Source organism: Aotus nancymaae, unplaced genomic scaffold (assembly GCF_030222135.1).
Source record: "Aotus nancymaae isolate 86718 unplaced genomic scaffold, 86718_ANA_hifiasm-v0.15.2.pri h1tg000028l, whole genome shotgun sequence".
NCBI classification, from domain to species: domain Eukaryota; kingdom Metazoa; phylum Chordata; class Mammalia; order Primates; family Aotidae; genus Aotus; species Aotus nancymaae.
The window spans coordinates 6,495,247-6,519,937 of record NW_026988441.1 but is presented as its reverse complement, the minus strand read 5'-3'; the positions used below and the strand labels follow the sequence as shown (position 1 = coordinate 6,519,937).

General features: G+C 54.0%; 2 protein-coding genes and 1 long non-coding RNA gene across 7 annotated transcripts in view; 1 reads left to right on the top strand and 2 right to left on the bottom strand.

The window, feature by feature from the left end:
* Window positions 1-274: 274 nt before the first annotated feature.
* On the bottom strand, window positions 275-20,922 carry BCAT2 (branched chain amino acid transaminase 2). Of its 4 annotated transcripts, none has more exons than XM_012460344.3 (11): window positions 20,823-20,922; window positions 13,407-13,481; window positions 12,923-13,123; window positions 5,918-6,028; window positions 5,712-5,831; window positions 5,406-5,569; window positions 3,160-3,302; window positions 2,733-2,818; window positions 2,364-2,504; window positions 2,214-2,288; window positions 275-676 (listed from the first exon to the last, which is right to left on the bottom strand). In XM_012460344.3, exons 3-11 carry the CDS (start codon window positions 13,100-13,102, stop codon window positions 638-640), a joined length of 1,059 nt encoding a protein of 352 aa, XP_012315767.1. In that variant the 5' UTR covers window positions 13,103-13,123; window positions 13,407-13,481; window positions 20,823-20,922; the 3' UTR covers window positions 275-637. The 4 variants fall into 4 exon arrangements, with proteins under 4 accessions (XP_012315767.1, XP_012315754.1, XP_012315775.1 ...); XM_012460331.2 differs by lacking the exon at window positions 20,823-20,922 and adding an exon at window positions 17,741-17,799; XM_012460352.2 differs by lacking the exon at window positions 20,823-20,922 and adding an exon at window positions 17,565-17,694.
* On the top strand, window positions 13,246-17,745 carry LOC135276732 (uncharacterized). The gene is made up of 3 exons (XR_010344244.1): window positions 13,246-13,802; window positions 14,422-14,553; window positions 17,105-17,745. It is a non-coding gene; the product is annotated as an uncharacterized LOC135276732 (long non-coding RNA).
* A 96-nt stretch (window positions 20,923-21,018) lies between the features above and the next one.
* Window positions 21,019-24,691, bottom strand: part of HSD17B14 (hydroxysteroid 17-beta dehydrogenase 14) — a 29,032-nt gene continuing 25,359 nt past the window's right edge. For both annotated transcript variants that reach the window (XM_064381065.1, XM_064381066.1), the window contains 4 exons: window positions 23,099-23,203; window positions 21,669-21,736; window positions 21,462-21,558; window positions 21,019-21,347 (listed from right to left, as the gene is read on the bottom strand). In XM_064381065.1, coding sequence (XP_064237135.1) covers window positions 21,174-21,347; window positions 21,462-21,558; window positions 21,669-21,736; window positions 23,099-23,203 — 444 coding nt within the window. In that variant the 3' untranslated portion in view covers window positions 21,019-21,173. The remainder of the gene's footprint in view (window positions 21,348-21,461; window positions 21,559-21,668; window positions 21,737-23,098; window positions 23,204-24,691) is intronic.

Below are 24,691 nucleotides of genomic sequence, written 5' to 3'. Positions count from 1 at the left end.
GCTTTTGAGAGGAAAGGATGCAGCACCTAGGGGTCCAGCCTAGTGACTAGGTGCAGGGTGGGGCTGTCCCCAGACTGGGAAAGTAGGAGAGGAGCTATTGGTTGGAGGAGGTACTAAGCTCAGGGTGGGAGACGTGAAATGCTCCCGCAGGTTGGAGAAACCATCAGAACACTGGAGGCTCAGATGACTGGGTCCTTCAGAATAAAATAGGCTGAGGAAGCAGGATTCCTGCGTTAAGACCCCAGAGTTGCATCACCGAAGAAGCCAGACAATGTCTGTTCTTTGGCATTTTATTTCAAAATTGCAGCAAAGAGAAAAAGAGAAAAAAACTCAACGGCAGCACCGGGGGTCTGGCCTGAGAATGGAGAGATGCGGAGTCGGGCCAAGGTGTATCCTTGGCCTCACAAGGAGCAACGGGGCGGACCTGAACCCAAGACGAGGCGCTGGGGGCCTAGACGCCCGGGTCGGCCCTTATGGCTTTGGGAGTATCGAAACCACATAGGGGGCGCCAGAGACCCAGACGCCACCCCCTGGCCTTTTATTTTATATTGCACTTGAAGTTAGTCATTGGTAGGGAGGCGAGTGCTGGCGTGATCAGATGCTACGGGTCGGTGGATCCGGAGCACAGCACGCAGCATCACACTGGGAGCATCCACTCGTGGGCTCTCATTCCGTACTGCGGGACAACAGAGGCAGTGCCTGAGGTGGAAGCCGCACTACAACTCCCAGCAGGCCCCGGGGCGTTCCAGGCCGAGTACCTACGGAGCTGTGCCCTGGCGCCTCAAGGGAAATGTAGTCCACTTCCCAGAGGGCCCCCACAATAATGATGGGAAAGGGGAATCAAGGCTAAGATGGCGCAGAGGCTTCAGGGAGATGTAGTTCTAAAGAGATGAATTATGGCCAGGCCTCTAAGGCTCTTGAAAAAAGTCACTTTCAGCTGAGAAAGCCCAGATAGTGGGGGGATGTGTAGTTCTACGGGCTGACGCACAGGAGTTTACAGAAATGTAGCTCTAGGTTCGGGAAAGGAGCCCAGAGATTCTTGGGAAAGAGATTTTGGCCCAGAACGGGAATGCCCCCAGAGGCTTATAAGAGGAAACAGTCTGGTGCCAGAGAGGGGCCAAGGTCCAGAGGCTCATGGGAGGAAGCTTTCTCAAACCAAAGGGATAGCCCAGGGCTCTAGGGAATCTACGAGGGCTGACCTGAGATGGCCAGAGGGCTGACTAAGGTCTCAGAGATTCATGGAAAGGGCCTTTCTCCCACCAGGACACCCAGAGGTAGCAGAGGATCACAGGGAGGGGGTTTCTCCCCCCAGGGTACCCAGCAACCTCAGAGGTCCACAGGGAGGGGGTTTCTCCCACCAGGACACCCAGGGGCCGCAGAGGATCATGGGAGGGGGTTTCCAAAGCTGAAGAACTATTCAGGGCTCCGGGAGCTCACAGGAAAGGGTGATTTAGCCCCAAAGGGTTTTCCAGGGCACAGAGCAACATAGAAAGCCCACTCTCCCGGGCCTCAATAAGAAGGGCCATTAGGCCAGGCGCGGTGGCTCATGCCTGTAATCCTAGCACTTTGGGAGGCCGAGGTGGGCAGATCATGAGGTCAGGAGATTGAGACCATCCTGGCTAACACGGTGAAACCCAGTCTCTACCAAAATACAAAAAATTAGCTGGGCATGGTGGCGTGCGCCTATAGTGCCAGCTACTTGGGAGGTTGAGGCAGGAGAATCGCTTGAACCTATGAGCTGGAGGTTGCAGTGAGCCAAGATCACGTGCCACTGCACTCCAGCCTGAGTGACAGAGTGAGACTCCATCTCAAAGAAATAAAAAAAAAGGGGGGGTGGCCATTATCAGGACCAGCCTCGCCAACATGGCGGAATTCCATCTCTACTAAAAATACAAAAATTAGCTGGGTGTGGTGGTGTGTGCCTGTAATCCCAGCTACTCAGGAGGCTGAGGCAGGAAAATCATTTGAACCTGGGAGGTGGAGGTTGCAGTGAGCCAAGACCACACCACTGCACTCCAGCCTGGGCAACAGAGCAAGATTCCATCTCAGGGGGGTAAAAAAAAAAAAGGAAAGAAAGGCGATTATCTGTTCCTGTTTTACTAAAGGAGGCTGGCTCTTAGTCCAGGGGCTCATGGGACACCAACTTCTCCAGGGAACAAGCTCCCAGCCCAGTCCCTGGCTCCCGGCCCATTCCCCAGCTCCCTGCAGCTCACCTGAATCTCCTTCAGCTCCTTCTGGAAGCGGAGGATCAGCTCAGGCCCATTTTCCATGGTGGGAATATGGAAGTTCTGGGGCAGAAAGTGCAGTGAGGATGGAGCCCCTCCCCTCCTTCCCTCCCACCCACAATGGCAGCCCCACCTCACCTTGTCTTTGTACAGGATTCTGTGTACTGGGCAGATCTGGCAGGCGGTGCCTGAGCCAAACACTTCCCACACCCGGCCCTCCTCCAGGGCCCGAAGCAACTCCTTCATGGTGATCGTGCGCTCCACCACCCGGAACTCACCCTGCAGGGCAGGTAGCAGAGACTCACATGTCCCCAGAGGGCAGCCTGCTGCAGTCCTCCACCTCTCCTTCCCTCCCTCAGGGTGGTGAGAAAGACAGAGGCCCAAGGGGAGAGACAGACCCAGGAGAGGGGACAGAGACATGCCAGTGTGCCCCCGTCCCTGCCATAGCCCTCTGATGCCCTGGTCCCTTGCACACGGTGCTGTCACCAGAAGACACCATGTCCTCACCCAGGTCTGAGCCAGGTCCAGCAGACTCTGTCTGACCACTCCAGGTAGGATGACGCCGTCCAACGGGGGCGTCACCAGCTCCAGCACTAGGGCAGGTGCACAGGGTGGGAGATGTTACCTCTCACCCCCTTCCCACATCCCAGAATCCCTGGGGCCTGTAACCTGCCAGGAATGATGGTGCCACCCACTTCTACCAGGGCTTGGGCTGGGTCATGGGTAGGCTCACCCCCGTCCAGAAATGATGGTGCCACCCACTTCTACCAGGGCTTGGGCTGGGTCATGGGTAGGCTCACCCCCGTCCAGAAATGATGGTGCCACCCACTTCTACCAGGGCTTGGGCTGGGTCATGGGTAGGCTCACCCCCGTCCAGGAATGGTGGTGCCACCCACTTGTACCAGGGCGTGGGCTGGGTCATGTGTAGGCTCACCCCCGTCCTCGTGGGTCCAGTAGACGAAGATGTTCATGGTGCCCACCTCGGTGAGCTGGTGTTCGGGCCCATAGAGCCAGAGGACCTGTTCACAGCCCCGCCTGAATGCCTCTTGCTGCACTAACACGGTGGGCCCATAATTCCTGGAGAGGGGCAGCCTGGTTGGGCGGGGCAAGGGAGCCCCATCCTTCCCCACCCCAACCCCAGAGAAGGCTCATCCTGCTCCTGTCCCCCTGGCTCACAGCTCTCCTGGGGCTCCCCAGTTCCCCAACGACGGAATTCCTGACATTTCATTTGGCATCAAGGCCCTAAGTGGGATGTCCCCTCTCTCCTGCCTCTACCCCCTTTTTCTTTTTTTTTTGAGATGGAGTCTCACTCTGCCACCCAGGCTAGAGTGCAGTGGTATAATCTCAGCTCACTGCAACCTCCGTCTCCAGGTTTCAAGCAATTCTCTTGCCTCAGCCTCCCAAGTAGCTGGGATTACAGGCATGCGCCACTACACCTGGCTAATTTTTGTATTTTTAGTAGAGATGGGGTTTCACCATGTTGGTCAGGCTGGTCTCAAACTCTTGACCTCAGGTGACTCCCCACCTCGGCCTCCCAAAGTACTGGGATTATAGGCATAAGCCACCATGCCAGGCCTTAATTTTTTTTATTTTTAGTAGAGACAGGGTTGACCAGACTGGTCTCAAACTCCTGGCCTCAAGTGATCTACCCACCTTGGCCTCCCAAAGTGCTGGGATTACAGGTGTGAGTCACTGTGCTCGTCCCCAAAACCATTTCTGATGTCACCTCCTCGAGAGGTGCTTCCAGACCTCCAGGCTGGGTGCCAGAACTTCCCTGGATTCCCCCAGTGAATTGGGCTACCTGGATGACTTTCTGTGTCTATCTCCCAGAGATTGCCTCTCCTCTCACCTGCTAACAGCCTCCCATGGCTCCCCTGTGCCTGGGGACAAGACCCTAGCCTCCATCCGGTGTTCCAGGCCTGCCTGGGTCTATGAATACTTGTTAAGCTTTTTGCAAAACCCAGACTTATTTTTGTAACCTGAACATCTCCTGTGATCCTATTCCTTCTGTCCCTGTACACATGGTCCCCAGGATTAGAAAGTTTGCTGACTTTTGCCAGACGTGGTGGCTCACGTCTGTAATCCCAGCACTTTGGAAGGCCAAGGCGGGCACATCACGAGGTCAGGAGATCGACACCATCCTGGCCAACATGGTGAAACCCCATCTCTACTAAAAATGCAAAAAAAATTAGTTGGGTGTGCTGGCGTGTGCCTATAATTTCAGCTACTCGGGAGGCTGAGGCAGAAGAATTGCTTGAACCAGGGAGTTGGAGGTTGTAGTCAGCTGAGATCGCACCACTGCACTACAGCCTGGCGACAGAGTGAGATTCCGTCTCCAAAAAAAAAAAGAGAAAAAAGAAAGTTTGGTGACTTTTGTACCCAGGAACCTACCCCGCCCCCGCCCCCCGCCCCCATATCAGACCCAGCTGAAGGGTCGCCTCCTCTGTGAAGCCTTTCATAACGACCCCGGTCACCTCACCAGAACACATGCAGCTCCAAATATGTGGGCTCCCACCAGACTGGGGGCCCCTGCGGCTCGGGGACTGACTCATCTGTGTCCCCAGCTTCTGCCAGCGCAGGGCCTGGCCCTCAGGAGGCCGCACAGGATGTGCTGAAAGGACCTGAACGAACCCCCCGCTGGGGCCACATTCCCACCCCAACACGCCAGTGCCTACCCTCTGCCTTGGCTGCCCAGGAGACCCAGCTGTCTCCTCCCTGCCCTGCTGAGCAAGCCCACGGGGAGACAGATTTACACAGAAAGTCCACGCAGGGTTGAGGGGCTTTGGAGGCTCAAACCCACTGTGGGAGCTGGGTATGGGGGGTGTGGTCCAGCCTGGGGGATCAGCGGAGCCTTCTGGGGGAGAGACCAATGAGCTGAGTGTAAGCTTCATTCCTGGAGGCTTCCCGGGGACCTTCACCCAATCCCTTCCCATCTGTGAGCCTTTTTGCCCATCCGGAAAATGATCCCCTCCTCCTGCCTTCCATGGTTTGTTTTCAGAGACCAGGGAGGAGCTGGGAGCACAGCACTTAGCACCGAGCCCCACATGGTGCCAAGGATGCCACCTTCATGTGAAGCGCGGGCAGTGGACTTCCAGAGGCACAGCCAAAGCTCGCACAGTAGTCCCTGTGTCTGCGACACCCATTGCGCCAGTGGGTTCTGGGGTTGGGGGTGCTACTTACCCCCCTAGTTTGTAGTTGCCGACCCCGCCCACCCAGGCCCGGATGAAGGCTGGGTCGGCCAGAAGCGAGACCGGGGTCATGGAGTCTCCAGGGAAGTAAGAACCCACAGGGCAGAGAATGACGAACAGGAGCGCTCTCGTGGGACGGGAGACACCCAGGGAAGCCTGCGATGGGCAGAGGGGCCACGTCAGGAGTCCAGGCCCCCAGTCCCTTCCCCTCCCCTGACTCAGGCCTCCAGGACCCCACCCCTGCCAGGCAGAATCCAAGCCCTGTAGCCCAGTTCCCCAGCCCCGGAGTCGGGCCTACCTCGTTCCCGATAAGCACAGGCCGCACATAGAGGCTGGTGCCAGCAGCATCGGGGACCCAGTCCTTGTCCACTTCGATGAGCCGCCGGATGCACTCCAGCAACTCCAGCTTGTCGAAACCCTGGGTGAGATTCCAGATGAGTCAAGGGGCCCTGGCTGCCCTGGCCCCGGCCCTCCTCCCTACCCCGGCGGCCCAGGACCCCTCACCGGCAGGCACAGGCGCAGGGCTGAGCGCAGCATCCGGTCCATGTTGAGCCAGGGGCGGAAGAGGCGCACCCGCTGGTCCTTGCCTTTGAATGCCTTCATGCCCTCAAACAGCTGCGGGGACAGGCAGGCAGGAGGCTCAGAGACCTCCCTAGACAGTCAGGAGAGACAGCAAGAGACACCCAGAGAGAGACGGATACACAGAGACACAGATATCGAGAGATGGAGGCCGAGAGAATAGCACTGGGAAATTTAACAGCGGGGGTCATAGATGGAGAAAAAGAGCGACAGATATAGACAGAGAGACTCAAGAAAGCAAAGGACACGACCTGGCGCAGTGGCTCACGCCTGTAATCCCAGCACTTCGGGAGGCCGAGGCAGGTGGATCACCTGAGGTCAGGAGTTCAAGACCAGCCTGGCAAACATGGTGAAAACTCCGTCTCTACTAAACATACAATAATTAGCCAGGTGTGGTGGTGCATGCCTGTAATCCCAGCAACTCAGGAGGCTGAGGCAGGAGAATCGCTTGAACCTGGGAGGCAGAGGTTGCAGTGAGTCGAGATCATAGCACTGCACTCCAGTCTGGCAACAGAGCAAGACTCAGTCTCAAAAAAAAAAGAAAGCAAAGGACAGAAACCAGGGACAGCAGAACAGGGAGACCCAGAGACAACGCGCAGTTTGAACCCTTTCCAGGTCACTGTGAACATTTTTCAGGGATAATAATGATGGAAGCTATTTTTTTTTGTTCTGAGACGGAGTCTTGGTCTGTCACCCAGGCTCAAACTCCCGGGCTCAAGTGCACTGGCACTGTCTCAGCTCACTGAAACCTCCGCCTCCCAGGTTCAAGCAATTCTGCCTCAGCCTCCTGAGTAACTGGGACTACAGGCACATGCCACTACACCCAGCTAATTTTTGTATTTTTAGTAGAGATGGGGTTTCACCATGTGGGTTAGGCTGGCCTTGAACTCCCGTAGTGCTGGGATTACAAGCGTGAACCACCATGCCCAGGCCTGGAAGCTATGTTTTCTAAGGGGCCTCGTGTTTGAGAAACCAAATTATGGCCAACAGGCAGTAGTGCTGGGCGCAGTGACTCGCACCTGTAATCCCAGCACTTTGGGGGACCAAGACAGGAGGATCACTTGGGCATAGTTTGTGACCAGCCTGGGTATTATAGCAAGACCCCATCTCCACAAAAAAATATGAAAATTAGCCCGGTGTGACTGTAGTCCCAGGTACCTGGAAGGTGGTGGGAGGATCACTTGAGCCCAGGAGTTTGAGACTGCAGTGAGCCATGATCCTGCCACTGCACTCCTGCCTGGGACCTAGTTTTCTCTTTCTGGAGAGTCTGTCCCTGATCACTGCTCCATGGTTCCAGGTTTGCTTGTTCAGCATCTGCTCTACCACACAGTGGAAGAGCCTTAGGGCAGGGATCGCCCTTGACATGCTTATCAGACAGCCTCTCCTGCAGTCCCCTGCACCAGCGTAGGTAACGCTTGGCACATAGTGGGTTTTTGTTTTGTTTTTTGAGAGAGGGGCTCACTCTGTCACCCAGGCTGGAGTGCAGTGGCACAATCTCGGCTCACTGCAATCTCCACCTCCCAGGTTCAAGTGATTCTAATGTCTCAGCCTCCTGAGTAGCTGGGATTACAGATGCCCACCACCACACCCAGCTAATTTTTGTATTTTTAGTTGAACCACCTGCCTCAGCCTCTCAAAGTGCTGGGATTACAGGCATGAGCCACTGCACCCCATCAGACTTTTTTTTTTTTTTTTTTGCATAGTGGGTTTTTGATGAATGAATAGCTAAATGAATGGATGAAGAATGGAAGACAAGCAAAAGTAGCTAGGATATTTTGGGGGGATAAAAACAACCACCACAAGCCCAGGCGTGGTGGCTCACGCCTGTAATCCCAGCACTTTGGGAGGCCTAGGCAGGTGGATCACGAGGTCAAGAGATCAAGACCATCCTGGCCAACATGGTGAAACCCAATCTCTACTAAAAATACGAAATTTAGCAGGGCATGGTAGCACGTGCCTGTAGTCCCAACTACTTGGGAAGCTGAGGCAGGAGAATCGCTTGAACCCGGGAGGCGGAGGTTGCGGTGAGCTGAGATCATGTCACTGTACTCCAGCCAGGGTGACAGAGTAAGACTCCATCTCAAAAAAAAAAAAAAAAAAAAACCCACAAAAAATGAAGGGCAAGAGGTAGCAGGACAGGGACAGAGAGTAGCCCTATCCAGTATAAAACAGATTATAAATCTACAATACTTAAAACAGAATGGCACTGCTATACGAGTAGACAGATTGAACAACGGAATAGATAACCAAATATCCATCTAGAGAAAAATTACATTGGATCCCAATTCCACACCTCACACCAGAAAAGAATCCAGGTGGATTAAAGGTTTGAATGAAAAAAATATATATTACACCACAAAAGCTATAGAAGGAAACAAAACGTAACTGTTTTATATCTTCGATTGGGAATTTTATTTTATTTATTTTATTTTATTTTATTTGAGATGGAGTCTCACTCAGTTGCCCAGGCTGAAGTGCAGTGGCACAATCTCGGCTCACTGCAACCTCCGCCTCCAGGGTTCAAGCGATTCTCCTGCCTCAGCCTGCCTAGTAGCTGAAACTACAGGCATGCACCACCATGACTGGCCAATTTTTGCATTTTTAACAGAGATGAGGTTTCACCATGTTGGCCAGGATGGTCTTCATCTCCTGACCTCATGATCCGCCCGCCTCAGCCTCCCAAAGTCCTGGGATTACAGGCATGAGCCGCCACACCTGGCGTGGGTTTTTTGTTTTGTTTTTTTTTTAAGATGACAAATCATAGAAGCCAAAAAAGAAGAGTGATACAGCTGATTGCAAAAAAACAAAACACACTGGAGAAAATTTCTCAACTCATATCACAAATGCTTTGTCGAATATACAAAATGCTTTACAAATCAATTTTCCTTTCTAGAGACAGGGTCTCTGTCACCCAGGCTGGAGTGCTGGAGTGGTGCAATCATAGCTCACTGTAACCTCAAAGTCCTGGGCTCAAGCAATCCTCTTACATCAGCCTCCCAAGTAGCTGGGACTACAGGCACACACACCATACCCAGGTTAATTTTTTTTTTTTGAGATGGAGTCTCACTCTGTGGCCAGGCTGGAGGGCACTGGCATGCTCTTGGCTCACTGCAACCTCTGCCACCCAGGTTCAAGCAATTCTCTTGCCTCAGCCTCCCGAGTAGCTGGGATTACAGACACCCACCACTATGCCCAGCTAATTTTTGTATTTTTAGTAGAGACGGGGTTTTGCCATGTTGGCCAGGCTGGTCTTGAATTCCTGAGCTCAAGCAATCCCCCTGCCTCTTCTTCCCAAATTGCTGGGATTACAGGTGTTAGTCACCTGTAATCCAAGCCCCAAATCAATTTTTTTTTTTTTTTTTTTTTTTTTTTTTGAGACAGAGTTTCGCTCTTGTTACCCAGGCTGGAGTGCAGTGGCGCGATCTCGGCTCACCGCAACCTCCGCCTCCTGGGTTCAGGCAATTCTCCTGCCTCAGCCTCCTGAGTAGCTGGGATTACAGGCATGCACCACCATGCCCAGCTAATTTTTTGTATTTTTAGTGGAGACGGGGTTTCACCGTGTTGACCAGGATGGTCTCGATCTCTTGACCTCGTGATCCACCCGCCTCGGCCTCCCAAAGTGCTGGGATTACAGGCGTGAGCCACCGCGCCCGGCCCCCAAATCAATTTTTAAAAATCCAAACTGGACCAGGCGTGGTGGCTCACACCTGTAATCCCAGCACTTTGGGAGGCTGAGGCGGGCGGATCACGAGGTCAGGAGATCGAGACCATCCTGGCTAATGCCGTGAAACCCCGCCTCTTAAAAAAAAAAATCCAACCTGATAGGAAAATCAGCCTAGCAAATGGACAGTTCACACAAAATGAAATACAGGTGGGCCTTAAACTTATGAGAAGATAGTCAGTTTCATTCATCATTAGGGAGAAAAATGCAAATTAAAATTACTTTGAGAGCCCTTTAAAATCACATGGGAGACTGGAAAAGATCTAAAACTTTGACAAGGGCTGTCCAAGGTATGGAAACAGGCTCTGCTGGCGGGTGTAGAAACTGATGCACCCTGCAGGTGTGGATGCGGCAATACCCCTCAAGATTAAGAGCAAACGTGCCCTTTGACCTACAGCTCCGAAATGGAGCAGAGAGATACACTGGCACTTAAAGGAAGTGAGGCATATACTAGATTCTTTATTGCAACATTGTTCATAATAGTATCAGACTGGAAACAAGTCCAACAACAGGGGATTGCCTAATGAGGTGCACTGTGAGGATGAAACACCATGAGGCTGCAAGAAACATGGAAAAAGCTCTTTAAGGGTATAAAGAATTTCCAGGCCTGGTAGGATGGCTCATACCTGTAACCCCAGCACTGGAGGCTGAGGTGGGAGAATTGCTTGAAGCCAGGAGTTGGAGACCAGCCTGGGCAACAAAGGGAGATCCTGTCTCTGCACAAGATTTAAAAATACGCTGGGCAAGGTGGTGTGTGCCTGCAGTCCTAGCCACTCGGGAGGTTGAGGCAGGAGGATCACTTGAGCCTAGGAGGCGGAGGTTGCAGTGAGCCAAGATCACACCACTGCACTGGAGCCTGGGCAACAGAGTGAAACTGTCTCAAATAAATAAATGAATAAAAGTATTTTTAAAAAATAATAGGCCAGGCATGATGGCTCATGCCTGTAATCCCAGCACTTTGGGAGGCTGAGGCAGGTGGATCACCTGACGTCAGTAGTTTGGGAACAGCCTGGCCCAACATGGTGAAACCCCGTCTCTACTAAACATACAAAAATTAGCTGGGTGTGGCGGTGTGCTCCTATAATCCCAGCTACTCGGAGGCTGAGGCAGGAGAATCACTTGAACCTGGGAGGCGAAGGTTGCAGTGAGCCGAGATCATGCCACTGCCCTCCAGCCCGGGCAACAAGAGTGACACTCCATCTCAAAAAATAATAAAAATATAAATAAAATAACAAAATGATAAATAAATAAAATGGTTGGAATCCCACATTTTATGCTGTGTTATTATGCATGTGTATTAGTACCACAATAATAAAAAAACAGGGCTGGGCATGGTGGTTCATGCCTGTAATCTCAGTACTTTGGGAGGCTGAGGTGGGCGGATCACTCGAGGTCAGGAGTTCGAGACCAGCCAGGCCAACATGCTGAAACCCTGTCTCTATTGAAAATATAAAAATTAGCTTGGCGTGGTGGCGCACACCTGTAAGCCCAGCTACCCGGGAGACTGAGGTAGAGGTTGCAGTGAGCGAGACTGCACCACTACACTCCAGTCTGGGAGACAGAGTGAGACTGTCAATAAAGAAACAAACAAACACTTGGTTGGCCTGTAATGCACACGTGCCGGGATGAGGGTGTCATGGGGACCGGATTGTCCTGTGCCCTCAGCCGCCTCCGTCCGCCCCCTGGACCCGTGGGATCACAGCAGTGTGTTCTGTCTGCCAGGGCCATGCGCTTCCTCTGCGCTCACTCAGCTGAAGAAAAAGTACCGGATGCCCAGCCAGAGGACGACTGCTGTGCTGGGCTGAAAGGAGAAACGCCTGGTGGTCTCCAAGTAACCGCCTTCCCGGGGGCTCAGCAGGCGTAATCCTGCCTGTCCTGCTTACGTCCTGGCAGAGTGTCTGGCTGCAATTGAAGGTTTGTGCTCTATACAGAATCGACTGGTACTGATTAGATGTCCAGAGTAGGAGGGGAGAGGGGAAAAATAAAACTCTAAAATTCTGGCAAGGAAGGAAGAAAGGGAAAAAGGGAGGGAGGGAGGCAAAGGAAAGAACGGAACGGAATGAAAGTCTTAATGCCATAGAACCATGGCCTGGAAGACCGAAACCAGCCACACTGCTAACCAGTTACTGGAGCTGTGAGATGCTCATTTAAATCTCGTCTCGACCAAAGTTTCTCATGAAGGCTTTGCTTTCAGCCGCAGCTCTGAGTCCTAAAACCAAATGCCTCCTGGATCTGTCAAGTCTCTCAGGCTCGCCGGGTGCTGCAAAGCCACTCCTCCTCCTGGGTCCCTGTTTGGGGACAGGCCCAGGGTCTACCCAGTCACCTGGCTACAACTCTGGGCACCATCCTCGGCCCTCATCCCTTCCCCACCCACCCTGTCTGTCCCTTGTGCCCCTGAATCTCTTTGCCTCCTCCCCTTCTGTCCCATCCTCCCCACTCTGCCCTAGCTCAGACCTCAACACTTGCCCATCCTCTCCCACCTGGACCTGTGCTCCAGCCTGGCCTCCCGGCCTTCAACTCCTGTCCTCCACATGGCCCAAAAGAGCTCTTACTATATCCAGACCTGGCCCTGCCCCTCCCTTCCTCGGAGTCCTCTATGGCTCCCACTGCCCTTGGACAAGGCCCTAGCCCCTCGGCTCCTCCATAATCCTGATGACATTTTCAGCCTCCTCCATTATGCTCCAATGCCACAATTTCTCCCAAATGTGCCAGACTCTCCTCCCGTTTGGGGTTTGGACTGGCTGTCCCCTCTCCCACCGCCCCTCCAGCTATCTCCTCTCCCACCATCCCCCAGCTGTCCCCTCTCCCGCCATCCCCCTGGTTGTCCCCTCTCCCACAATCCCTCCAGCTCTCCCCTCTCCTGCCATGACCCTAAGCTCCCCTCTATGCCAGAAGATGCCGTGCCTTCTTTCAAGTGAGGCTTGGGATCTCTACTGGCCTCTGCAGGGCCTCCGTCAGAGCACAAATCACACCAAGTTACAACCACAGCATGGGGTTTTCCAAATGAAGGAACTGGGCCTGCCCATCTCAGAAACCCAGCATCACCAAGCACAGCCCTGTAGCATGGAAGGCCTCAGAAAACGGACGATGAACGCACAGAAAAGAGAAACACGCAACAAACAAACCAAGGGAGGTGCACCTAGCAAGAGACACAGCAAGCAGGAGGAGACGCGGACAGGGGCGGGGAGAGAGGCCGGCCGCCATGCCACCTGCAAGGAGTAGTGGAGGCTGGAGGAGGCTGGGTGCAGCGTGAGGTTCTGGAAGGGCTGGATTCGGGGCTGGCCCCAGCCCTTGTCATTCCATTCCACCATCAGCATGTGGTCAGTGAACGTCTTCCCAAACACCAGGGGCTCGCCGGGGCCGGGCTTCTTATGAGGCTTCTGTGTCATTTCCAGCTGCAGGTCTGCAGCCTGAGAAAAGATGGGGGTATCCTAGAATCTAGCCACAACCTCCAAGCTGAAAAACTACAACTCCCATGAAGCCCTGGGCCTCAGACCCATAGAGAAGAAGGACCTGCCACCCTGGAGGATTCTGGGACATACTGTTTCATCTCTTTCCCACGGCCCAGTGGCAGGCTATTAGGCTTCTGCCACCCACTGCCATCTCTGGGTTGCGGACCTTTTGGAGATGCCCAAAACCAAAAGCTGCCAGTCCCCTCCTCCGCTGGAGCCCAGCATAGACTTCCCTTTTCACCTTGAAATTGGAGGAGGCATATCTTCTGGGACCACACAGGAGCCAAGGGGAAGAGAGAAGTTTCCGGGCCCAGATCTGGGTGGAGAAAGAAGAGAGGGGGTGAGTGGGGCACAGCAGGGGCCCTGGCAGCCCGCTCGCCACCTCCTGTACTTGGAGGTCCCACTGGCCTGCCTACTCTGCCCCAGTCCCAGTCCACCCTAGACAGGGGCATGTGGTCTTGAAGGAGGCCAAGTCCCCTCCCTGGCCCAAGGAGGGCTTCCTAGAGAGAGCAGAGTCTGCTCCAGCTCCCTCCTCTATGCTGGGGCAAAGTCAAAGGCAAGCACCTCCCACCCCAGAGACCTTTGGTCCAGCCTGGAGAGCAGCTCAGACAAGACGACGACCAGGGAAGGCACACAGGTAAGTGAAGGCCTCCGGGGACCCAAGTGCTGACGGGCCTTAGAAGACCAAGGGACTGACAGGTGCTCTTCCCCAGGGCTCAGAGGTGCAGACCCAGGCCCTCCTCCCTCAGACCTAAGAGTCCAGACTCTAGTCGCCTCCTCCCTCAGACCCAGGAGTCTAGGCCCCAGCCCCTCCTCCCTCAGACCCAGGCGTCCAGACCCCCAGCCCCTACTCCATCAGACCCAGGAATCAAGACCCCCAGCCCCCTCCTCCCTCAGACCCAGGTGTCCAGGCCCCCAGGCCCTCCTCCATCGGACCCAGGTGTCCAGACCCTCAGGCCCTCCTCCATCAGACCCAGGAGTCCAGGTGCTTATTCTCTGAAGGTATTTGATCAACTGGGCTCTGATTACCTGAAGCGCAAACCCCACACCTTGGACACCACTTTGGCAGTGACTTCAACTCCCTTCAGCTCCTGGGGCTGAAGAGCAGCTACAGGGGCCTGGGGAGCCACCGCAGTCATCACTGAACAAGGCTCAGGCGGGTCCTCCCTGAGGGTAGCAGGGAGAGCAGGTCTGGCTGTGTCCAGGAGGCTGGCCCCTCTCCAGTGACCTTGACCTCACAATACCTCTTTCCCCAGCCATGTGGGGAGCCAGCTGGGGCATGAGGTTGTGGGAGACAGAGGGGCCCAGACCGTCCTGCCCTGTGAGCTGGGTAAGCTGGCACTGATTCTGGAGGATGGAGATGAATGGCCATGGTCACTGGTCACTAGGTGAGTCACTGGGAGACGGCGCTGCTGCGTGGTCTTGATGGTGTGGGGCTCCAGGGATTCTGGGGTGATCAGAGTGTGGGGCCCCTGATGGCCTCTGGGTGGCAACATCTAGCCTGCTCAGCCCAGCAGCCATGCTTCTGCACAGAGGGACAGGACACCCACAGTTATGAGAGAGACAGACACAGTGCAGGGACAGCAACCCTCAGAACCAGAGCCAAGATGAAAAAAGAGAGTAAGAAAGGGAAGAGGAAGGATGAGAAAAAGAGACACAGAAAGGGGGGCACAAACAGAAAAAACAAAAACCACAGAAATTGATGCCAAGAAATGCCAAAATAGTTCTAATCATAGAGAGAGGCCATGCTGTAATCCCAGCTCTGTGGGAGGTCGAGGTGGGAGGATAGCTTGAGGCCAGGTGTTCAAGACCAGCCTGAGCAACATAGAGAGGTCTTATCTCTATAGAAAATACAAGTTAGCTGAGTGTGGTGGCATGCACCTGTAGTCCCAGCAACTTGGGAGTATGAGGCAGAAGAATTGCTTGAACCTGGGAGGTGAAGGTTGCAGTGAGCCGAGATTGCACCACTGCACTCCAGCCTGGGCAACAGAGTGCGACTCTGTCAAAAAAGAAAAGAGTCTGGGCTCAGTAGCTCATGCCTGTAATCCCAGCACTTTGGGAGACAGAGGTAGGAGGATTGCTTGAGGCCAGTAGTTCCAAGATCAGCCTGGGCAACATAGCAAGCAAGACCCTGTCTCTACAAACAATTTAAAAATCAGCCAGCTTTGGTGGCACACACCTGTAATCCCAGTTACTCTGAGAGGCTGAGGTGGAGGGATCACTTGAGCCCAGTAGGTCAAGGCTGTGGTGAGCTGTGTCACACTGCTATACTCCAACACCAGTGACAGAGCATCTCAAAAAAAAAAAAAAAAAAAAAAAAAATCAGGCGTGGTAGCTCACGCCAGTAATCCCAGCATTTTGACAGGCTGAGACAGGTGGATCACTTGAGCCCAGGAGTTTGACACCAGCCTGGGCAACATGGCAAATCCCCGTCTCTACTAAAAACACAAAAATTAGCCAGGCATGGTTGCACATGCCTGTAATCCCAGCTACTTAGGAGGCTGAGGCATGAGAATTGCTTGAACCCATGAGGCGGAGGTTACAGTGAGCCGAGATAGCACCACTGCACTCTAGCCTGAGCGACAGAGCAAACCTTATTCAAATAGAAAAGCTGGGAGCGGTGGCTCACACCTGTAATCCTAGCACATTGGGAGGCCGAGGCGCGTGGATCACGAGGTCAGGAGATCTAGACCAGCCTGGCCAGCATGGTGAAACCCCATCTCTACTAAAAAATTAGCTGGGCATGCTGGTACGTGCCTGTAATCCCTGCTACTCAGGAGGCTGAGGCAGGAGAATCACTTGAACCCAGAAGGTGGAGGTTGCAGTGAGCTGAGATCACACCACTGCACTCCAGCCTGGGCGATAGAGCAAGACTCTGTCTCAAAAAGAAACAGAAATAAAGGTTTGGGGGTGCACAGGGCAGGTACCTATAATGTGACAGAACCTCCGCTATGTCCCATACAGCCCAGGAGTATCACCATCAAAGACCAGAAGTGTCCCTGTCGAAGCCCAGCAATGCCCTCCATACTCCAGGACTGTCCCCATATCACAGTGCAGGACAGACCCCATCATAGCACATCTGCCCCTGTCACAGCCCACAAACGACCCCATCACATCTAGAACTGCCCCCTTTATAGCCCAGGCCTCTCCCATCACAGACCAGGGCTACTCTATGACAGCCCAAGATGCTCCCCATCACAAGCCCAGATTGTGCCCGTAACTTATCAGAACTGGTCCCCAGCAGAGCCAAGTACTGTCCCAAGACAGCTCAGGAATATCCCCCCTCCACAGCCCAGCACTTTTCCCCACTGTAACCAGCACTGTCTCTGTCAAATACCAGGGCTTATTTCCTATTCACCAGGTCTGAAATGAAAACAAAACAAAACCCAGTGTTGTCCTTTTCAATCCCCAGGACTATCCGTATTGTCTCTGTCTAGGCCAGTCCCTTAGAAACTGTCCCTACCATGGTCCAGCACTGTCCTCCCCACACCCCATCATAGCTGAGGACTCAGCCCAACTATCTCCATTACAGGATATCTCTGTCTTCACCAGAGCCCAGGAATGTCCCATCATGAGTTCAGGACTCTTCTATGACACGCGAACTGTGCCATAATGAGACCGTCCACCTCAGTCCCAAGTGTATCTGTCAAAGCCCAGGACTGTCCCACCACAGCCCAGGAGTGTCACCACCAAAGGCCAGATTGCCCACATACCCCAGATATCCCAGGACTATCCCCATCACTGACTAAGAGATGAAGAAACTTAAATTTTGCCCTGACATTCATCAGCTGGGATAAGAGACTCAAATAAAGTTAGGTGCAAAGTTAACAAAGAGACAGTTCTCCCAAGGTTACGCGCAGCTGTGAAGGCTTCTAACCACCACCGCTTTCTTTAGCTGTTTCCTTCCTCACTGAGAAACATTGTTCTCTTAAATCACAGACTCTGGGAAACGCTGCTGCTGTTTGACATCGCCCAGCCAGAAGGGATCATCTCAGCTGGCCTGCAGCATTTGTCATTTTAACCATGAGACGCTGCCTCGATTTCCAATCCAGGTGCAGAGCTTCAGACAGGAGTTTGGGAAGCACAACAATCCCCATCTCAATTTTATTTACCTTTCTTTAGAAGAAAATAGGACCTTGGATCCAATTCCCAGAGCTGAGACATGAGGTGGAACTCTGCCCTCACCTGCCCCTGGCCCTGGCCCTGGAGGTCTGGGCCCCTTTATTCCAGCGCCCCCACAGGCTGATGCCCCACCGCACCCCAGGGCTCCACTCTCCAAATCACAACTTCCCCACCCCGAGGCCTCCCTCCTCACAGGATCCCCCTCCACGTTTCCCATTTTTTACCTCTCTAACAATTACTTGCCCCACCGCATCCGCGTCTACCCGCTCCCCCTCACCCCATTAAAGCCTCGTGCTCCTTTCCAAGGGTCGCCATCCTCCTCCGCACCCCGCAGCGGAACCCCAGCGAGGGAGGGGCGACGCCAAGTCAGACCGGCTGCAGGCCAGTGTTGCTCCCGGAAGTGCGCCTCTCCGGGAGGTTCCCCAGCCTCCCGGTGCCGGGCTGCGAACCCACCTGCCCCAGAGCGGCTGCGGCCATGATCCGTGCGGCGCGTAACTGTGCCCGCCCGGGGCGCGGCCCTGAAGAGAGACGTTCCGGCCCCGCCCCGCTCACGCCTCCTTTTAGGGGTAGGCGGCACGCCCAGCACCCCAGGCCCGCCAGACAGCCCCAGCTCCAAGGCGCCGGCGGGGAGCAGGACCCGCTTGCAGGACGCCCCACCCTGCTGCAGGGCGCAGGCGCTGGGGTAATTCAGGACTTGAAATAGGGTCCTGGCCAGGCGAGGTGACTCAAGTCTGTAATATCAGCACTTCGGGAGGCCGAGGCGGGAGGATCACCTCAGGCCAGGAGTTTGAGACCGGCCTGGTCCAACATGGTGAAACCGCATCTCTACTAAAAACACAACAATTAGCCGGGCGTGCTGGCGGGTGCCTGTAATCCCAGCTACTCGGGAGGCTGAGGCAGGAGAATCGCTTGAACCCGAGAGGCGGAAGTTGCAGTGAGCCGAGATGGCGGCACTGCACTCCAGCCTGGGTGACAGAGCAAGATCTGTCGAGAGAGAGAGAGAAAAGGAAAGGAAGGAAAGAAAGGAAGGAAGAAAAGAAGAAATACGGTTTCCACTCAGGCTGTGTTCCAGCCGCACTGAAGCCAGGTACTGACCGGCATGCAACGGTTTTCAAAAATGCATTTTCCTGTTGCGGAGCACTGGAGGTAAAGGAAGGGCAAGACAAAGAGGAGGACGTTCTGTGTATCACCTTAAATACGAGTGTGCGCGGACTCCGTGTGAATGCACAGGAACTGGAACAGTGCTTTGGAGAAGGGCCTCTAAAGAAGGCCACAGGTAGGTGTAAGGCCGGTTGCCTCGCCAGGAGTTCGGACGCACACCACCCCCCCCTCCTTTTTTCTGAAAGCTCAGACGTGCTCGGGCATGTTCCCTTCTCCCTTTCTCGCACAGCCTGGCTCTCCCTTAAAGAACCCAGTATGCAAGCGGGGTCTTGTGATTCTAGCCAATAGTAGCCAAGTTTTTCTAGCCAATAGCAGCCGAGTCTTTCTAGCCAATAGCAGCCGAGTCTTTCTAGCCAATAGCAGCCGAGTCTTTCTAGCCAATAGCAGCCGAGTCTTTCTAGCCAATAGCAGCCAAGTCCTGTATGCAAACAAAGGCTTGTAACCTTACCCAATAGTAGTTCTGCTCTCCCACAACCAATCGAGCTCCTTCACTCCCTATAAAACCCTCCACGTCTGAGAGGAGTTCCTGCAACTTCTCAGGCCCCTCCTATCGGACTGCAGAACCTCGCCTGGGAGCCTGAATAAATTCCTTCACACTGGATCTTCTTGTGTTGGCCTCAGTTTCTTCTTCTTAAACTCGGCAAGAACCCAAGAACAAACCTTACAGTAGGGATAAAGGGGAGCCTCTCTTTACAGCCTGGATACTGCCCTGTTCCAATATAATTTTTTCGTATCAACAAAAAAGATATACGTGTACTCTTTGAAAGATTTATTTATTTATTTACTTAATTTACTTATTTGAGACGGAGTTTTGCTTTTGTTGCCCAGGCTGGAGTTTAATGGCGCGATCTCGGCTCACCACAATCTCCGCCTTCTGAGTTCAAGCGATTCTTCTGCCTCAGCCTCCCAAGTAGCTGGAATTACAGGCATGCGCCACCATGCCTGGCTAATTTTGTATTTTTAGTAGAGACGGGTTTCACCATATTGGTCAGGCTGGTCTCGAACTCCCTACTTCAGGTGATCTGCCCGCCTTGGCCTCCCAAAGTGCTGGGATTACAAGCGTGAGCCACCGCGCCCCGCCTGAAACTCTTTAAGAGGTTAAAAACACACACAATTCACCAGGGCTCCTTCCAGTCCCTTATCTGAGAAATCTGAAAATTATCAATCCTGCACTCATCAGTGAGCCTCAAAGAACAATCCCCAGTGCAGGGTTTCCTGGTTATCCCTCCACGAGTATCTCCCCAGCATCAGGACTGCAGAGGCAGAGTTCACCAATCACAGCCCTTCAGGATGCCTCGGACCTCCTGCAATTCAAACCTGCGGCACCGCTCCTCTGTCACTGTGCCCCCAAAATCTGCGGGTTATTGTGGCACAAAAATCAGGTCCCTTGGCCGGGCACGGTGGCTCACGCCTGTAATCCCAGCACTTTGGGAGGTCGAGGCTGGTGGATCACTTGAGGTTCAGGAGTTCCAGACCAGCCTGGCCAACATGGTGAAACCCCATCTCTACTAAAAACACAAAAATTACCCGGGCGTGCTGGCAGGCGCCTGTAATCCCAGCTACTCGGAAGACTGAGGCAGGAGAATCGCTTGAACCCGGGAGGCGGAGGTGGCGCAGAGCCGAGATCGCACCACTGCGCTCCAGCCAGGGTGACAGAGCGAGACTCTATCTCAAATTTAAAAAAAAAAAAAAAAAAAAAAATTGGGTCCCTCGGCCATTGTTCTCGGCAATCGTACCCTGGGACACTCTGTCTCCAAATTCCACCCCCACAATGTCCCCAGGCGCTGTCCCCGGGCCACTGTCCTGCCAACCCTAACAGCCACAGGCCGGAGCAGCCAAACCGCGGGACCCCTCCCCCGCAGGGCGTCGCCCTGTTTTTCTGCGCTCTGCCCGGGTCCTCCCGCCCCACCCGCCAGCCCCAGGCTGCAGGGGCGGCGCTCACGGACGGCTCCCGTCCCCGCCGCGGCCAATCAGCGGTTGCTGCACACGCCCCCCGCCGCAGCCAATCGCCAGCAGCCCTGCAGCTCCACCCCTCACCTGGGGGACGCCAGCGCGCTCGGGCCTGAGCCCCTCCGGGATCCAGCCAGGGAGTCTGCGCCCCCTAGTGCCCCGCAGACCCCAAACCCAGGAGTTTCAGCCCCTTCTCCCTCTGATCCAGATGTCTGAACCCCCCACTTTCTCTTCCCTCTGTATGTTTCGTGCCAGCCACCTTCCTATTCCGCTGGCACGGAGCGCAAAACTCCTTTTCCCCGAGGGCCAGGAATAAGGAGGAGGGCCTTTTGAGTCTCCTCCTCCATTATCTCCTAATTAGCGCTTAATTTACTCTCCCCTGCGGGCTTTTAATTAGCGCGCTGGTGAAGCCAAACCGCTGTACCTTTCCCAGGAGCTCCTGGTGACAGCGACAGGGCGAGCAACATCAGGCACCTGCCTGCTGCAAGGCCTGGGTTCGGGGGCGCGCGGAGCTGCAGTCCTTCAGAGTCGAGGCCACGTGTGGGCCTGGGATACAGGGCCAAGTGGGCAGAAGGACTCATCTAGAGGGTGGGAAATAAATATAAACGACGTCCTCCTCCTTCTGGCTGCAAATCGCTTTTATGGGAACCTGCAGGGTGAACTGGCACCTTCCTAAGCAGGCTCCAAGTATAACGCTTGGGGGCTGCATCTGTTACAGGTTGGGTTTGGGGTGGGAGAGTCCTAGGAAGGTGGCCCCAAGGAGAAATGTGGGAAATCAGGAAGGGATATCAGGGACGTCCACGGGGGTGCCCCGCCTGGCCTTGTGCCCGAACCCCAGCTCTGCACCCCCTGTCACGAACAGCTCAATGCCAGTGCAGAAGTTGGCTTCAGAGGCCAGGAACACTGCCGCGGCCCCCACCTCAGCGGGCTGGCCCATTCGGCCCAGTGGCTGGAGAGAAAAGAGGGAGGAAAGAGGTCAAGGGTCAAGAGGAGCCCCACTTGATCGCCATGCTCCCCACCCTCAAGCCACCTTCTACCACCTGGATCTGAACCCCACTCCTACCTGGGCCAGCGTGCCCTCTAGGATTGTGGCCCTAGGGTCTGGCGTTGAGGCTGCCAGCTCCTCCCACAGTGGGGTCCAGATGTTTCCTGGGGAGATGCTGGGGGAAGGGAGAGAGAGGATCAAAGAAATCTGTTTCCAATCACTTGGGATCACTCCCAGTCACCTCAGTTCCCCCAGGAGGCTCTTGGCCTGCTCAGAGCAGCTCACCAGTTGACTCGGACACCATGAGGACTTTCATCCAAAGCCAAGGCTTTGGTCATGGCTGTTACTGCTCCCTGCAGAAAACAAAGCAGAGAAGTTGAGTTCCCGGGAGATGGGGCCCCTGCCATCCATTGTCTCCTGCCAGCCAGTGGGGGCATCAGAATGGGGAAGTCATGCTTTCCTTGAAGGCTGCCTTCAGAGGCACCAGACTCAGTTTCTTGGGAGAAACTTGGCATAGAAATCTGTCATAGGAAGGTCGAGTGCCATGGCTCACATCTGTAATACCAGCCCTTTGGGAGGCTGAGGTGGGTGGATCACTTGAGGTCAGGAGTTCAAGACCTGCCTGGACAATATAGTGAAACCCCATCTCTACTAAAAATACAAAAATTAGCCAGACATGGTGGTACATGCCTGTAATCCCAGCTACTGGGAAGGCTGAGGCAGGAGAATCACTTGAACCCATGAAGCAGAGGTTGCAGTGAGCTGAGATCATGCCACTACAGCCTGAGCAACAGAGTGAGACCCTGTCTCAAAAAAAAGAAAGAAAGAAAGAAAAGGGCTGGGCATGGTGGTTCATGCCTGTAATCCCAGCACTTTGGGAGGCCAAGGCGGGTGGATCATGAGGTCAAGAGATCGAGACCATCCTGGTCAACATGGTGAAACCCCGTCTCTACTAAAAATACAAAAAAATTAGCTGGGCGTGGTGGCGCGTGCCTGTAATCCCAGCTACTCGGGAGGCTGAGGCAGGAGAGTTGCCTGAACCTAGGAGGCGGAGGTTGCGGTGAGCCGAGATCGCGCCATTGCACTCCAGCCTGGGTAACAAGAGCGAAACTCCGTCTCCAAAAAAAAAAAAAAAAAAGAGAGAGAGAGAAATGAAAAGAAAAGAAGGAAAGAAGGGTCGGGTGTGTAGTGGCTCACACCTGTAATCCCAGCACTTTGGGAGGCCTTGGTGGGCAGATCACCTGAGGTCAGGAGTTCAAGACCAGCCTGACCAACATGGTGAAACCTCATCCCTACTAAAAATACACAATTAGCTGGGCGTGGTGGCGCATGCCTGTAATCCCAGCTACTAGAGAGGCTCAGGCAGGAGAATCTCTTGAAGCCAGTGGGCAGAGGTTGCAGTGAGCTGAGATCGCACCATTGCACTCCAACCTGGACCACAAGAGCAAAACTCCGTCTCAAAAAAAAAAAAAGAGAGAGAGAGAAAGAAAGAAAAAGAAAGAAGGAAGGAAGGAAGGAAAGAAAGAGAAAGAAAAGAAAAGAAAAGAAAAGACAAAAATCTGCCACAGGCAGTTATGGTTGGGTGCTGAATCTGGGAGTTGAATGTGACTCTCTCTAGGGATCTTGCTAGGTCCCGCTCCGTAGGTGTCTGGACTCAAAGCCAAGGCCCATGGGAAGGGGGTAGGGAGGGAAAGAAGGGGTAGGGGCTGTTGTACCTTACTGGCCACGTAGGGAACGGCCTGGGCCTGGCCAATCGCCCCCACCAGGCTGGAGATGTTGATGATGTTCCCCTGGCTCTTCCGCAGGTGGGGGAGGGCAAGCTAGGGAGACAAGAGGCCAAGTAAACCGCAGAAGCCCTGAAACACAGCCCCAGGCATCCTGAAGTTGTGCCAGCCATCTCCCTGGCATGTTCCTAGTTTATCTCAGTGACTGCTAGAGACAGCATCTAACATAAACCTCTCTCTGGTTTGCCCTGCGGTCGCTGGGTCTCAGCACTCAAGGAGTCTCTCCTTAGGCCAGGCGCGGTGGCTGACGCCTGTAATCCCAGCACTTTGGGAGGCCGAGGTGGGTGGATCACGAGGTCAAGAGATAGAGACCATCCTGGTCAACATGGTGAAACCCCGTCTCTACTAAAAATACAAAAAATTAGCTGGGCATGGTGGCGCGTGCCTGTAATCCCAGCTACTCAGGAGGCTGAGGCAGGAGAATTGCCTGAACCCAGGAGACGGAGGTTGCGGTGAGCCGAGACTGCGCCATTGCACTCCAGCCTGGGTTACAAGAGCGAAACTCCGTCTCAAAAAAAAAAAAAAAGGAGTCTCTCCTTGTTGAGAAGGGATTTCTCTCTTCCCCTGGGTGTCTGATTCTGTCTCTGTCTTTGTCTCTGTTACCCTCTCCCTGGGTCCTTGTACGTTACTCAAATTCTTGTCTTTATCAAGACGGGAAAATGGATGAGAGATCCAGAAGACTGCATATTTTTCAAAAATGGGAGGAAGATCTTTTCCAATGAAGTCTCTGTGGCCCAGTCTGGAGTACAGTGGCAATGTTGGTAGCTCACTGCAGCCTCAAACTCCTGGGCTCAAGCAATGCTCCTTGCCTGGCCTCCCGAAGTGTTGGGATTACAGGAGTGAGCCATCACGCCCAGCCAGGAAGTTCTTTTATCTATCGGGGGGAAGATGGTTTCTATGAGGCCTTAATGAAAGGCACTCTGGGCCAGGCACAGCGTCTCATGTCTGTAATCCCAGCAGTTTGGGAGGCCGAGGCGGGTGGATCACCTGAGGCCAGGAGTTTGAGACCAGCCAGGCCAACATGATGAAATCCCATCTCTACTAAAACTATGAAATTAGCCAGGCACAGTGGTGCATGCCTGTAATCTCAGCTACTTGGGAGGCTGAGCAGGAGAATCGCTTGAACCCAGGAGGCGGAGGTTGTAGTGAGCTGAGATGGCGCCACTGCACTCCAGCCTGGGCAACAGAGTGAGACTCCATCTGAAAAAAAAAAAAGAAAGAAATGCACTATTTCCTGCCATCTTCTCTCCTGCAACTCAGCTCCCTGGCCACCTGGGAGGTCCCTAAATAAACACACACACACACACACACACACTCTCTCTCTCTCTCTCTCTCTCTCTCTCTCTCTCTCTCTGTTATGTGTGTGTTCATTAACTACACATGACCTTGGATAAACTCAAATTCTATCTTTCATCTCGATTGCCTTGGGCAGCTGAGCTGGCCTGGCAAGGCCTGTTCCTGCCACTTAAGACCAACTGGTACCAGGTGGCACCCCCAGCAGGGTCTCAGAGTGGGAATCTAAAT